Consider the following 15,415-nt stretch of genomic DNA (forward strand, 5'->3'; position numbering starts at 1 on the left):
GTCGAATAGCATCTTAAACAGAAATAAATAAAGTCGGCCATGATGGGAGTCGTAGTCCCGGCGAGCGTACCTTGGACTCCACGTCGGCGTTGCTGTCGCTCTGGAGCAGCAGCGCGGCGGCCTTGGTGTCGTCTTTCCGCGCGGCGATGTGCAGCGCCGGGAGGCGGACCTTCCCCTTGGTGTCGTTTTCCAGCAGCAGGGAAACCACCTGGTCGTGTCCTTGCTGCAACGCCACCGCCAGCGGAGTGAAGCCGTCCTGAGGACCAAACACCAAACCACGTGAGTACTAGAGCGAGCTGATAACAGCAGAACGCATTTACAAACATATCTTCTGCAGAGTAACTTGATTTATTATAGGTCGAACCAGTTATGACTTTAGAAAACTGTCCGTGTATAAATCTGGCCTGTTACTGCTATTTTGTCACAAGAAATCTAAGATAACATCAATAAGAAGCGTTTTATTTGTTTTCAACGCAGTTACCAATAGTTTCAATAGCTGTTAGTACCATCAAAGACATCTTTTCCTATATATGCTGTGTAATCCTTTTGTATGAAAACCCCATCATAGTGAGCCAGGAGAGGTGTCAAAGGTCGCGTATGGAGGAGTTTGGGGTGGATGAGTGGGTCTAAAAATACCAGACTTTCACCCAGGAGACCGCTGTTCATGTCCCGTGTGAATACAGATAACCAACTTATTGTCACGTAGCGCAACTTCTGTGCCTGCGTGTGCGTGGACATTTTTTTGGAAAACGCACAGAAAATTTAAACCTTTTTGTAAGATATGACGCAAAGAACAAGCACAGGGCAATCTAATGACGCTGTGTCAATTTAGGCATTCAAGCTAATGCTCTAAAGAGAGTTTAAGTGCTTGAGGAGGAGTTCGGTGTCTCGTTGAAGGACAAACCGGAAGGAAATCTCGCTGCTAATGGGCACGAAGCAAGAAAAAAACCGGATGACACGATGAGCATCCTCCTGCAGACGTCTCCATTCACACAGAACACATAACACATGAGAGGCCGGCAGCGGCGTCTATAAATCATCAAAGAAAAGGAAAGATTTCTCACAAGTAAAACAACACAGACATCGTGTGTGTGTGTGTGTGTGTGTGTGTGTGTGTGTGTGTGTGTGTGTGTGTGTGTGTTTATGCAGGACGCGGCTGTCTGCAGGATGAACTCAGCAGCATCGCTACGCCCACACATCAAAGCAGAAGCTCTCCTCGGAGATCACGCACACACAAAGCTGCGCAGGCGAGAACACAAACAAGCAAACACACACACACACACACACACACACACACACACACACATCCTTGCACACGTTCACGATCAGATCCACACAAACGCATAAATGTAGCCTTTATATATATTTTAGACAAACGCCATCCCAGAGCACTACCCCGCTGTCTCATCTGCTCCATTATGGATTCAGGAAAAAAGGCACAAAGTCAGTTTAATGTCCTAAAAATACTTCAAGAGAAAACAGCAGCAGCAGCTGCGATGAAAGGTAAGAGAAGAAGGCTTCTGATCTTCATCTTTGAGCTTGAAAACTTGCAATGACAGAGCAGAATTTCCCCCCACTGGGACTAAATTAGCTCAATAAAAAGAGTTGAATCACACAAAACAAGCTAAAAAAGAAAAACCATCCTCATGAGGTCGTTCATCATAATTAGAGAAATAGATCAGAGACCTTCATACTGCAGTAGCATCACATCATAAAGAAAAATGGCAATACCACCACCATATTTTTTGTTTGTTTTGTAGAACAAAAATACAATACCTGCAATAAAAAAGATCAAATGCAGACTGGAGATTTTTTTTAAGAAGAAAAATATTTTTGATCTGTTCTGCCTCACGCTTTGCTGAAATGGTTAAACATGAATTATTAAACACTGTGAGTTGCTTCAAACATGGATATATGTATTTCCCCACATGAATAATTCACTCATGTCTCCTGCTGAAGGAGGAGGAGGAGGAGGAGGAGGAGGAGGAGGAGGAGGAGGAGGAATGAAGGATAACAGTGAGACGTGGTGGGGAGGAGGAGGAGGTAGACAAAAGGAGGAATGATGGAGGGAGAGAAGCGAAGAGAGATAAAAGGAAAGATGAGGAGGGAAAACACACACACACACACACACACACACACACACACACACACACACACACACACACACACACAGTCCTGCTGCCCTAAATATTCTATAAAGCACCAAATGTATGTTAATCCGCCGCTGAAAATAATCCCCAACAAAATGCAGAAATTCCTCCTGTTTGAGTAACGCTTAAGGAAATTACTGAGGCTTTAAAAAAATAAAATGATTTTAAAGTATATCTGTTTGTAAGTTGTTTGTAATGTTCTTTACTTTACTTTGAGTAGATAGTTTCTATTTTAAATTGTATTGTATTTGTTTAAACATTTAAAGTTGTAATTCAAGTTTGGCTTCTTTTTAATCAAAAGAATAACATTATTTTTACAAGTAACATATTAAGTCACTAAGTACATTTACTCAAGTACTGTCCTTAAGTACAGTTTTTAGGTATTTATACCTTTTAGAGGAAAATATATATATTTTCAATATATGATAATATGACGCAGTACTGTACTACGAGTGTACTACTGTACTATAAGTATCTCAAATTGACTCTATAAAGAGTACAACATTAAAATGCTTTTACATGTATTAGTTAGTGATATAAAATTCACTTACCAAAGAGTAGTTTAGTGGTAATACTTTGAGTGCATTGCTGATAATACTTTGACTGAAGCAACATTTTAAATACAGGACTTTTACTTGTAATACAGTATTTATTAGACTATTCTGGCATTTCATTGGCACTACAATCAATAATATTTACAGCTGTTTAAATATCATATTCATTTATTATAAGCGCTGGCCTTTTAAATGTGTTTTCAGACAAACTGAGGACGTGTTTGTCACATTTTAGTGGCAGTTGGCCGCCTGCCGGGGCGACAGCACATGATGGATTGATCCGACACACTCACAGCGTAACACTTATTCATACACACACACACACACACACACACACACACACACACACACACACACACACACACACACACACACACACACACACTTCTGTAACGTAGTTCCTCCCTCTGAAGTAAGTCAAGGTCACTCTGCATGGATACGTTAGCTTTCTCTCTACCTCCTTCCCTCTCATCGTCATCATCATCATCACCGTCACCATCCCTTTCTTCGTCTATTTTTACCTCTCACATCACAGTAAACAATGGCTCCGTGTTGTTCAGCTTGTGTCTCCAGAGTGAGCCACTGTTGGCAGCCACCTCTTTAGCGTCTGCACCACAGAGTCTGCCGGTCGCATCCCGCCGCAGTGTGATTACAGGGAGAGGCTAAGTGATGAAGGGCGGCTAAGTGATGAAGGGCGGCTGTTCTCCGCTCGTTCATTTACCTCCGTGGCGATGCTCTGGCTGGAGCCGTGGTCCAGCAGGAACTGCACCACGTCCATGTGGTTCTCCTGCGCCGCCATGTACAGCGGAGTGAAGCCATTCTGGAGGAGGAAAGACGACACTGAGTCAGAGCGGAAAACACAGAGATGATGTCGCTCTTTAGGAGGATTACTCCTCAAAGAGCGTTGGAACAGGAAGTGAACAGGAAGTCAACATGTATGGAGGCACACTGCATTCACAAAGAAATGTATATGGAAGCCTTACCTTGTAATTATGACACAGTTTTCTTGTAAGTCTGAGATATTCGTCTCAGAAATATGAAATTCATAATTACAAGATAAGGTTTCCAATGTTTCCATGTTTATTTGTTTTCTTTAACATGCAGACTGTTTGTATTTTTATATGCTTTTGTATTTGCAGATGAAAACAATGTTTAAAAAAAATAACAAAATTAGACTTCAGAAAGAGAAATATTATTATTACAATTAATCTATGTATGAATACATAAGTAAATATACATTAGTAGTGTTATTATTTTTAATATTTTTATTATATTGTGAGACAGTACACAAATCAAATAGTAAATAGCTTTTCACTTCTAAAATCCCATATAATAGTTGAGGAGTTAACAGCTGGTAATTTATTTCTCAGTTAAATATTTATTTACATTTTTAAATCGAGATCAATTTTAACCCACGTTCTTTAAACTATATTCTTCACATATGTTGAGTTGTATGTTTGTCTGTAGATGTTTTATTTATGCAGATGACCTGCAGTGAACAAAATAAAAGACTCAAGTTACAGGACGTCGTCTTCGGGGAATTTAAATGAGTTAAAGCGCATATTATTAGGAAAATAGAGCACATGTACAGTAAAATAAAGGCTGAGAATGTAAATGATGAATCTCATTAATATCTCAGCTTGCATTAGGTCGCCTTGTGCAAGGTTGAAAATCGATAAGATGCTTTATGGCAATATTGGATTTACAAGATGGTTTTGCGTTAATGAGATGAAGCGCCGTCATTCGTCGGGTATTTAATTTACCGGGTCAGCGGAAAACGGACATTTGAAATCTATAAATGGGTTCGTAATTAAATTAAAAGAAAATGTGCTTCAGATCTGCCCTCGACCTCCACGAGTGTTCTGCAGCAGAGATATCATGACACCTCCGCTCATACCGCACACCTGATACCACAGAGATAAAGGTGATCTGTTGACGTGTGTGTGTGTGTGTGTGTGTGTGTGTGTGTGTGTGTGTGTGTGTGTGTGTGTGAGTGTGTGTGTGTGTGTGTGTGGCGTGACACTAGAACAAGGCCAGATCTCCATGGCAACACGAGGATCCAAAAATCACTTCAACAAGCAAAAAAAGCCTCTCCTCCTCCTCCTCTTCCTCCTCTTCCCCCTCTCCTCCTCCTCCTCTTCCTCTTCCTCCTCTTCCTCTTCCCTTCTCTTCCTCTTCCTCTTCCTCCTCCTCCTCCTCCTCCTCCTACCTTTTGTGTATTTATCCTGGCGTCAATGCACCAACACATTCTCTCATAAAACATTTCATTTAAACGTCACAGTCACAATGCGTCGATGACAAAGGACACAGTGGAAATAAAAATAACTTTAAAGAATACAAAAAACCTGCAGATTAGCGACCTCGTCAATAATAATAATAATGTTACTGAAACGCTTTTTTGAGCACCAACAATCTGAAACTAAACCTTGCAGAAATAATAATCGGGCTGTTCAGGTGACAGCGTTACAGGACTAGTTTAGGGAGATCAGAACAACAATACAGCAAATATAGCTTTATTAGCTTAGCATAAAGACAGGAGGCGGCTAGCTAATACAGATCACGAGAAAACATGACACGCTAGAAACTTGTCTCTCCATGAAGACAGCAGTAGATACATCATTTAATAAAGCTTATATCAGCTGCTCTCCTCACGGTGCACTGATCTTCTGCTTTAAAATAAAACAAAAATCACGATTAAAGAGGTTCAGTATAATAGCACGGAAGATTAAAGCTCAGCAATGAAAACTTATTTTGTCTTCCTCTTGGCAGCTCCAACAAGGCTGTGACGTTGACATTATTATGGTTGCTGTGGTGACCAGAACAGTGACTGTGTGTGTGTGTGTGTGTGTGTGTGTGTGTGTGTGTGTGTGTGTGTTGTGTGTGTGTGACGATTGAATGTGGGCCAGGAAGCACTGCAGAGCTGCTGACACAGCACACACACACACACACACACACACACACACACACACTGTGTGTAAAATAGCTGTATGCGCATTCATCTGCATGAATGCACACACTCAAGCATGGATTTCTAACAACAGTGATGTGGTGTGTGTGTGTGTGTGTGTGTGTGTGTGTGTGTGTGTGTGTGTGTGTGTGTGTGTGTGTGTGTGTGTGTGTGTGTGTGTGTGTGTGTTACCTGAGACTGTGCATTGACGTTGGCGCTGTGGGTGACGAGTTCCTTCACCACGTCCGTCTGCCCAGCCAGGGAGGCGATGTGGAGGGCCGTGTTTCCTTTCTGCTTTGGAAAACAGGAAAAACATTTTAGACTTTTTTGTATAATTTACAACGTGTCCCGAAATCCTCACACAGTTAAACCTTCACGCACAGATATGATGCACATATCTTAATTTTTCAGTGTGATTTAATCTCCCCATGTTCTCCTTGCAGTGGCAGAACCTGCCTGAGAATCATCACATATTTAAGGATCAAAGTATTTCTGTGATATTTGTCGATACACTGCAAACAGGAAGGGCTGATAACTAAAACATATATTATATATAAAACAAAATATATTGAGATTATCCCTCAAATTGAAGATTTGAGGGATAATATCAATATATTTTTGAGATTACTTGTACCTGTTTTTTAAGATGTACGGTACAACACACCTCTGAGTATTTTAATCACTTCATTTTGGTTTTATTGATACTACACATGATATCTGACGATGTTCTTCATGTTTTTCGCTCTCAGATCTCCTCTGGTAATTAAATAACACATTAATAAAACATCACAACACAAAACACACACACACAAAATACAGATTATATAAGATCTTAGATTCTTCTGTACATAAAATTACATAAATGATTTTGTTTGTCGCTTCCTTTCATATAATAGAGAGACGTTTCTTTTGTTCTTAACCTTCCTGACTGGAAGGTTGTAGGACAGAAAGCTCTCTAGTGAAGGAAACGCCATGCTGAGGATGCTAGGAGTTGCTATGAGAGTCTAATGGATGCACCTGTTGTGTGTGTTTCAGCAATGCTATACACAGCAGCTGTTACCGTGTTGTCACTCTGCACAAGCACACACACACACACACACACACACACACACACACACACACACACACACACACACACACACACACACACACACACACACACACACACGCACACAATGGAATAAATGTGCTGTAAACAAACTGGGGCTTGAACTGTAACAGTCCATGTGTTTATATGCACTTGAAACCGTTGGCATAATAACACTGGCATAATATCCCCCATACAGTTGATTTATAGTCCACTCCAAATAGAAATATCTGGCTATTTAGGGGCTAAATGCTCCACTTTGTTCAGCTTTTTATGTTGTGAAAGATGCTAAATAGCAGAGTCTGGGGGTGATACATGTCTTTGGGTACAAGAGGCCTCAAGGAGGCTTGTGATTAACTGTTGATGTAAAAACATGGAAACGAGAAACCTGAATCTCATTATTCGGTGTGATGGAACAGAGAAACACGATTTCCTAGATTGCTCCCTGATTTCTCAGCAAATTGGAGTGATGATGAGGGAAAATGCTCAATAATAAGAAGAAGAATGATGAAAAGAAGAAGGAGACAGAGAAGAGGAAGGAGAAGAAGGAGAAGAACAATAAGGAGAAGAAAAGAAGAAGAGAGAGAAGAAGGAGAAGAAGAAGGAGAACAACAACAAGAAGGAGAAGAAGAAGGAGAAGAAGAAGAAGAAGAAGAAGAAGAAGAAGAAGAAGAAGAAGAAGAAGAAAAAGGACATGGACGAGGAGACAGAGAGGAAGGAGAAGAAGAAAAAGAAGAAACAAACAAGAAAAAGGACAAGACAGGGAAGAACAACTAAACCAAGAAGAAGAAAAAGAAGAAGAAGAACAAAAAACAGAAGAAGAAGAAGAAGAAGAAGAAGAAGAAGAAGAAGAAGAAGAAGAAGAAGAAGAAGAAGAAGAAGAAGACCTCCTGAAATTGGGGAAGCCACTGACTACAAACAATGTTCTTGATGAAAAACAGAAAGATTGAATGAAATGATTAAAGATTTGTATTAAATGTAGTTATCAAAGCAATATTACAGTAAATATATATATATATATATATATATATATATATATATATATATATATATATATAAATAAGCTTCTTTAGTATTATCAGCGTTTTTAAAGGCGTCTTTGTGACGATGCATTTTCCAGCCGATCCAAGAAGCTTGTTAAAGAGTTTACTGAACTTCAGAAGTAAGAGGAGTTTCTCAACACTTTAATAAACACAAACATCCCACGTCAACACATCTGGAGACACTGCATGTGCTTTTCTACCGGACAGGAAGTGGATGAGAAACGGTCGTCTGTAAACTTAGATTATAATCCTCACTTACATTCAGGTCCAAACAGGAAATCCGACCTCTGCATTTAACTTTAACTTCTGGTTCAAGGACGAACCACCGAGCTGCAGTAAATAAAGCGGTCAGGCAGATGTTGTGCAGTAAAAGACACAACATCTGCGTAGTAGAAGTATAACGTCATAAAACGACAGTAGTACTTTCCATCACTGACTACGTTCAAACTTATGAACCAGCAGGAGATGCATCCCCAAAGAAAATGTAAGTAAGCTTCCTCGTGATGATGAGGAGTGACATCACTGTCACATATATTACACAGAAACATTTATGTGGGAAACACACAGTCGACGATTTAGTCTCCTTCCCCTACATCAGTCCACTCGACCTCTCAGCTGGAGCAATGTGACTTTGGGAGGGAGCTGACGATGCAAAACCACAGTGTGTGTGTGTGTGTGTGTGTGTGTGTGTGTGTGTGTGACTCCTGGGTGGCACACACACCTTGGTCGCAGCGTCCACGTTGGCGCCGTGCTTGATGAGCTCGGCCACCACCTCCACATGGCCCTCCTTGGAGGCCAGATGGAGAGCATTCAGGCCGTTCTGGAGAGAGAGAGAGGGAGAGAGACAGAGAGAGACAGAGAGAGAGAGACAGAGAGAGTGAGTGAGAGAGAGATTTTAAAATCCAGAGATTGAACACTTAAATATCTGACGGGCCTCTTTGTTGTTTCCTTATAACGCTTATCTTTTATCCAAACCTTTTCAAAATAAAAGACCCGGGACAAAACGGTACACATTGTGTATTATTTGCAAAAACACTTAACATCTGAGGCTGATGGAGATGTCTTTAGTTCTGCAGGAATTTGGATCAGAAGCCAAAGTGTTGAATTATAGCGTTGACCTGATTATGTGCGAGAATAAATGTGAAGAGAAGACCAAAGGTTCACGGCCTGTTGAGGCATTTCAATCAAAAACAATGCGAGTAAAGGGGAGAAGGCGGGACTACTAATTTTTAACACCATCAACTTTTATGAAATGTTCCTTTAAATTGTCAGGACCGGCTAAAGCTGTCAAGAGCTCTCTCTCTCTCTCTCTCGCTCTCTCTCTCCACAGTAGAGTGCAGATTATAGTCTGTAAATAAACAGTCTTTACCTAAATAGTTTGCCGTATGTTTACGGGTCTATTCTGCTTTATTTTAGCTCGGTGTTTATCGACACTGTGGAGAAAAAAAAAGATTTGAGTCCACAGTTTCAGGATTTAAATGTTGACACTCTTTGAGCTCCGACTCCAGACACTGTTGTGTGTAGCGACGGTACACATTTCCCATCATGCAGTGCAGTACAGAGTAGTGCGAAAACTCTGCTGTTTTTTGTGTTAGTTTGTAATGTGTCTGTTCAAAATATGGTGGCTTATGTTGGTAATTATCAATTTGTGCTGGTTTATGTTTTTAATCATCTGTAATAATAATAAAATAATTTCCCCGAGAACTCTACTATATTATAATATTACTGTACTGTAATTGTCTTATGTCCTGCTTCACCACACAAAATAATTTAGCCAACTTAATTCTCCACATTCGGCTAAGTTTAGAGCTTTAATGAGAGGAATAATATTATATAAAAGCCATGTATTAAGCCATATATTTTGGGATATCGATGCATTTGGACAGTTGGAAAGTATATGTTTTGCTGCAGAACTGTGAGAGAGGTTTTTATGGATGTTTTGTAAAACAGATTTTGGGGTAAATTAGCTTTTAAAAGTCCTACAAATATATTACTAAGTGGAGGTGCAGTCTTGTTTTCTGAGGATCGCATGCGACTCCGTAGCTCACCTGGTTGCAGATATTGATGTCGACTCCATTCTTCAGGTAGTCCAAAGCTTTCTCGAGGTTCCCGGCCCGAGCGGATCGCAGATAACAGGCATTCACGTCCGTCTGCAGGAGGACGGAGACACAGATGCACAGGATGTCACATTCAGAAAAACAACAACGTGTGGATGTCTGAACAGAGACACAAAAAGCGTGTAGGATTCCAAAACAGCAATTAAATACCTTAAATTACTCAGAGCGTATTCTAGGTTATGTTATTTAGAAACACATTAGTCAGAAGCTGCAGCTCATGTGTCATTGCATCATTATGAATCCCTGCAATCAGAGATAAGCTGATTACATGATGATACATGTTGTATTGAGAAGCTGAATAAAAGCCACAATATAATTATAAATGGACGTTTTGAGGTGGAAGCGAAGCCTCGTCACATCACCAATAACCAAAATCATGAACCGCAAACGATAGTTTTTGTTTTTAACACAGCGTAGCAACAGTGAGTGCATCGGGTTGACAAACCGGCAGGAAGGAAGATCATCAGTGTGAGTCTCTGGTTTCATGTTGCTTCATGAGCTTCGGTTACCAAACTCCAGGAAAAGGAGCCGGGTTTACTCTGTATCTGATCAAATATAATTCATCAGGCTTCAATAACTGAGTTTTTTTTTTGGTATTTAAAGTCACATAAAATGCAATAAATCAAAGATACAAAGCAAACCAAATTAGCCATTAGCCACCATGAGCTAATGGTCAAACCAGACCAAGTAAGAAACCCCGACAACTGAGCAAGTGTGCTTTACTGCTTCTTAATTTAACTTTTCATGGGGAAGAGGAGGAATGCCACATTTCTTCTCTCTTTACGACTGTGTCAGATACCAATTCTATATTTTAAACTCTGATGAGATCAGACGAAGGATTTCAAATATCAAGCTTTTTTCAGCTTTAGGGCCATATTATCTCTTTACACTTGTGCCTTAGGACAATGGTGCCTCGTTACATAGAGAGCGGAGATCGTTCTGCAAATGTTGATATACAACACATGAGTATGCATCATAATGCAAGTGCCTTTAAAAAGTTGAATTTAAGAAATTATGTAAAATCGAGAAAATGACCTCAGACCTCAGGGGTTAAACACATAAAATATGTCCTGCAGACGTTGGGTGTGTTGCGTGTTAAAATGATTATTATATTAATATTATATTATTTCCATTTAATGAAACCGTGCAACTGTTGGAAGAAAATATATATATATATATATATATATATATATATATATATATATATATATATATATATATATATATATATATATATATATATATATGTGTGTCCAAATCTGCTCAAGAGCAACATAAAAGCATTATTCTCATATAATAAAGTTATGTTAAATAGCTGTTTTGTATTCCTGTACATTCATTGATGCTCCATGTCGATCAGGTATTTGTTTTTGCCCGCCGTGACGCGTCCCTGTAGATTCATCAGGAGGCTTTAACTGGTTGAGGTTAAACTGGACGTGCTCACTGCAGCGTGAGGTTTGTTGTCACAGACGGATTGTTGGCTAAAGCTGACAGCTGAGCTCATTTCCCAGTCAGTGAATGGATCTTATCGGAGTTCATCATCACACATGAACAAACACCGAGTGTTTCTGGTGTCAGCAGGCAGTCTGTGAAGGGTGGGGTTACCGGGCGCCATGACATCACACAAACACTTCCTATTGAATGAGTATTATACAAACCTCTTGAATACAGTTGATCATTACTATTATTATGACTACATTGCTGTTTTTGTTCGTGTTTCTGACTCGTGCAGCATCACTTCCTCCTCACTTCCTGTCCGACCTCGCATGAACTTCCACAAATCACAGCAGGAAAGTGCCAACTAAGCAGAAACCACCTCGCCAACACCGGCCGACTATGTTGTCAGGACACGTCGAAGCTTTCCTCACATCAAAACCTGAACGTGATTATCATGAATCTCCAGTCGATGACCGATACGAGGCTCATGGATATCGTAATAAACGCAACTTTGTGTCATCGGATTCTGCCTCCGCATGAAGAGAAACATGCATCAGGCAAATTCTGGAGTTACATCTCTATAGTGTTTGCAAAATAACTTAAAAGACGGCTGAGAAAAAACTAGATTGAGAAATCAATAAAAACAAAAACATATGAATGCAATATTTTCACAGGTTATTGGAGATTTTTCTTTTTTTAAACTAACAGGTTCCTGAATCCGGAATTGAATTCCTTCCACCTGATTGCATAATCAGCTCCTGCATTCATAAATCTGACGGCAAACACACAAACTGAATGAAAGGTAATTGAATATTACTGAAGCCGGGCTCAGTGCAGTAACTAGTAACAAAAGGAAAAAGTATTATCAAAGCATTCTTATCAAAAACAAAACCTGCGGCTGGTTTCTGCCGATGTCTTGTGAAGGCAGAGGAGGCCTCGTGCCGGAAAGGGTTCTCAACCCCCAGAGCGGTTGTAAGGCACAGAGCCAAGCCTTTTAAGTTCAACGTGGCAGCGGGCTCGGCTGCTCATAACTCACAGCATTATCGGAGTTCCAGTTCAAAGCGTCACGCCATAAGAAAGTACTCTGACCGGAGAGCACTGGAGTCCAGCCGAGCGCTTCACAGTTTATTTAAACTTGGCGGCGAGAGCGACAGAAGGCCTTACATACGGTCATAACGGACATGGATTCATTAATGAGATATGATGACAGATTTAAGGATAATACTACGTCTGTTTCCTCTTTAAAACGTTACTTCTTTTTCAATACAAATGCACAACTCAACGTTCAAAAATAAGTTCCAGAAAGTCAAATATCCACTTGAAGAACGGCGGCAAAAGCAGACGCAAACTACCAGATTAAACTTGAACTACATCAGGACACTCGGGGTGCAACGGACTACAAAAACTATGGATTATATGACTTTGTCAAGATCTTTCTGTTGGTATTTAAAGTCACAAAAAATCCAGGCGTCTGAATAATTACCATAATAAAATAGAAGACTGCAGAGACTATTTAGCTATTTATTTATACATTACACATTATTATTATTTATTCAGTTTACAAGTTCAACTCTGACAAATGTCTCTCCAAATATTGTTTATATTTATCAAAAAGCCTCAGGTCTCTATGAAGGTATTTGTTGTCTACGACTATGATTAGTTGACAGATGATGTAAATGTGTTTAATTGAAGACTTGTAACACACCTCCACCTTTAGAAGGGTCATACAGTTGTGTTTGAGCAGCTGGTAGTCAACACAAATCATTTCAAAGTCAGTTAAAATATTATCTTTTTACTTTGCTATAGTCATCCGTCGTGGTTATTTGTATAGAACGCACAACTCAACTGATTAAGAAATAAAAGATTGTATTCTTGTTGACAAATTCAATCACTGGTTTTAATGTTATTATAAGCTGTGTTAGGAAGTCAAACAGGCAACAATTATCTCTCTAATATCTATTTTATATCGCAGTGAACTCATCTCCTTCAAACAGTATTTATTGAAGTGTTTTCACCAAAGACTACATTTTACAAGATGAGATTTGAACACATCGTGAGAACGACAGACAGACACATGTACACATGTACACATGCACACACATATACGTGCACACACATATACGTGCACACACATATACGTGCACACATGTATACGTGCACACAGGAGTGTCACGTATACGAGTCCTATGGAAGTCCTTCGACTGCAGATATAGAATCAATTAAAGTGTCTTTCTGCTCAAATTCCTGGCGTCAACTCTTCCTCCGTACTCATCATCATCATCATCATCATCGTGCCTCTCAGGTTTCTCCGGCTCTGGGACCGGTGCCACATCGGTTGGTGTGAGCCAGGAATGCAGTTGTGACCGCGTTGTTCTTCACATTACTATCAAGTCTGTATTAAAGCTGAGGGCAGCTGTTTAAACGATGAGCGATCAATCGTTTGGATTCTGTAAAAATGTATTCAGTAAACTGCTTATTTTCAGGTTTTAGACGCACAAAACAAGCAGTACAAAGATGACAATTTCACTATTGTCTGTTTTGTTTTTTGACCAAACATTAAAGTGATCAATCAAGAAACTAATGTAAGAATTAATTAATAATACAACAAAGAATAGTTAGTGGCAGCTGTTGTAAGTGCTACAAATTGTGAGAAATCTGAAAATATCCGATGGGTGTGATTTGGAGTTTAATACATGAACAAAATCCAACCCTTTAGCGGAAGCAGCTAGACTCTAAAAAAGAAAACAAGACAATATTCTGTTTGTTCTACTCTGTGAAAGTCGTGTAACCACTGAGTTTTGAGGTTGTATCCTCTCTCCTCTAATGTGTTTAATTATGTATCTGTAAAAAAAAAAAAAACATGGTCTTTTTTTGCACGGATTCTGGTGGAGAAGTAGGACTTTGGAACATAAAAAAAAAAACAGGACTCCAGATTAGTCGTGTGAGATTATGTTTCGGGTTGTTAACCGCAGAGCGGAGACGTCTGTCGTTCCGGTGTAACTTTATTTATCCACGAGAGTTATTCAAAGAATGCTTCGGTCGCTCTTTTTCCAGATCGCAGTCACACACATTCCAACATGGGAGCTGCTCCCCAACACGAGACACCGGCAGTCACTCATGTCAGCAGGCGTTTCTGTATAGAAACACCTGTTTACTGGAAGCAAAACATGTATATGTCTCTTTTTAACACTAAAGTATATACGCTGGAAGCCATCCTGCTTATTTGTAGCTCAGACAAATGTTAATATCTGAGTTGAGCATCATTAAAATGCTGCTTGGGTCCTGCGGTAAGCCAACGATGAGCTGGCATATATTGTGTATCACATGTCAGCAGGTTCAGGGAGACTTTTGGGGCTCGTCTGTCTTTCTCCCTCACAAAGTGGATTTAAATGAATGAGGAAATCAACAAACTCAGAACCTCAACCTCTCTCTCTCTTCTTATTCTAATTATTATTCTTTCAGTCCTGTTTTTTCCCATTTCAACACCAACACACACAGAGAGCACGCAGCACCCTCCAAGGTCAGGTGCTTCCATTCACATCCCTCTGCAACATGACGCTGTGTCCACACAACACAAAACATGTATGCACAGACTCACACACACGGGAATGTATCAAACGCACCATCACAGTGAAGCAGGTAAGAATGCAGACATTTTCTAACACACACACACACACACACACACACATCCACGCAGACTGCAGCAGAGTGGTGCAGCAGAGTTGCCACCGCGACCCGTCCCATCAACGACCCCAGCAACCGCCTCATCCGACAACGTCTCCGGGACCGGGAGACAACATCACTTAATCCCACTGGCTGTAAATTACCCCCAAATCTTGTTAGCGTTAATGCAACGTAGCAGAGAGAGAGAGAGAGAGAGGGGAGTCTGTTTACAGTCAGAGAGCTCCGTGACTTTACAGTAAACAGACAGTAGAGACTTACTTCTGCCAAATAGTCTGCTGCCTCCTCCACTGCCATGTTTTCTCAGCCTGCAGCTGAAAGAGTGAAACCTGAGCACTCACTTACTGTTGCAGCTAGCACTATAGCTCTGGAAGCTATAGGGAGAGAGGGATGGATGGG

At 40.3% G+C, this 15,415-nt stretch overlaps 1 protein-coding gene across 1 annotated transcript in view; it reads right to left on the bottom strand.

Moving 5' to 3' along the window:
* Positions 1–15,415, bottom strand: part of LOC306753494 (uncharacterized protein) — a gene marked incomplete at its 5' end in the record, with an annotated part of 106,909 nt that overhangs the window by 71,318 nt on the left and 20,176 nt on the right. The window contains 5 exon segments of the mRNA XM_079237369.1: positions 71–256; positions 3,426–3,524; positions 5,844–5,942; positions 8,503–8,601; positions 9,830–9,931. Coding sequence (XP_079093495.1) covers positions 71–256; positions 3,426–3,524; positions 5,844–5,942; positions 8,503–8,601; positions 9,830–9,931 — 585 coding nt within the window.

This window comes from Taurulus bubalis, assembly GCF_910589615.1.
Source record: "Taurulus bubalis genome assembly, chromosome: 2".
Taxonomy (NCBI): domain Eukaryota; kingdom Metazoa; phylum Chordata; class Actinopteri; order Perciformes; family Cottidae; genus Taurulus; species Taurulus bubalis.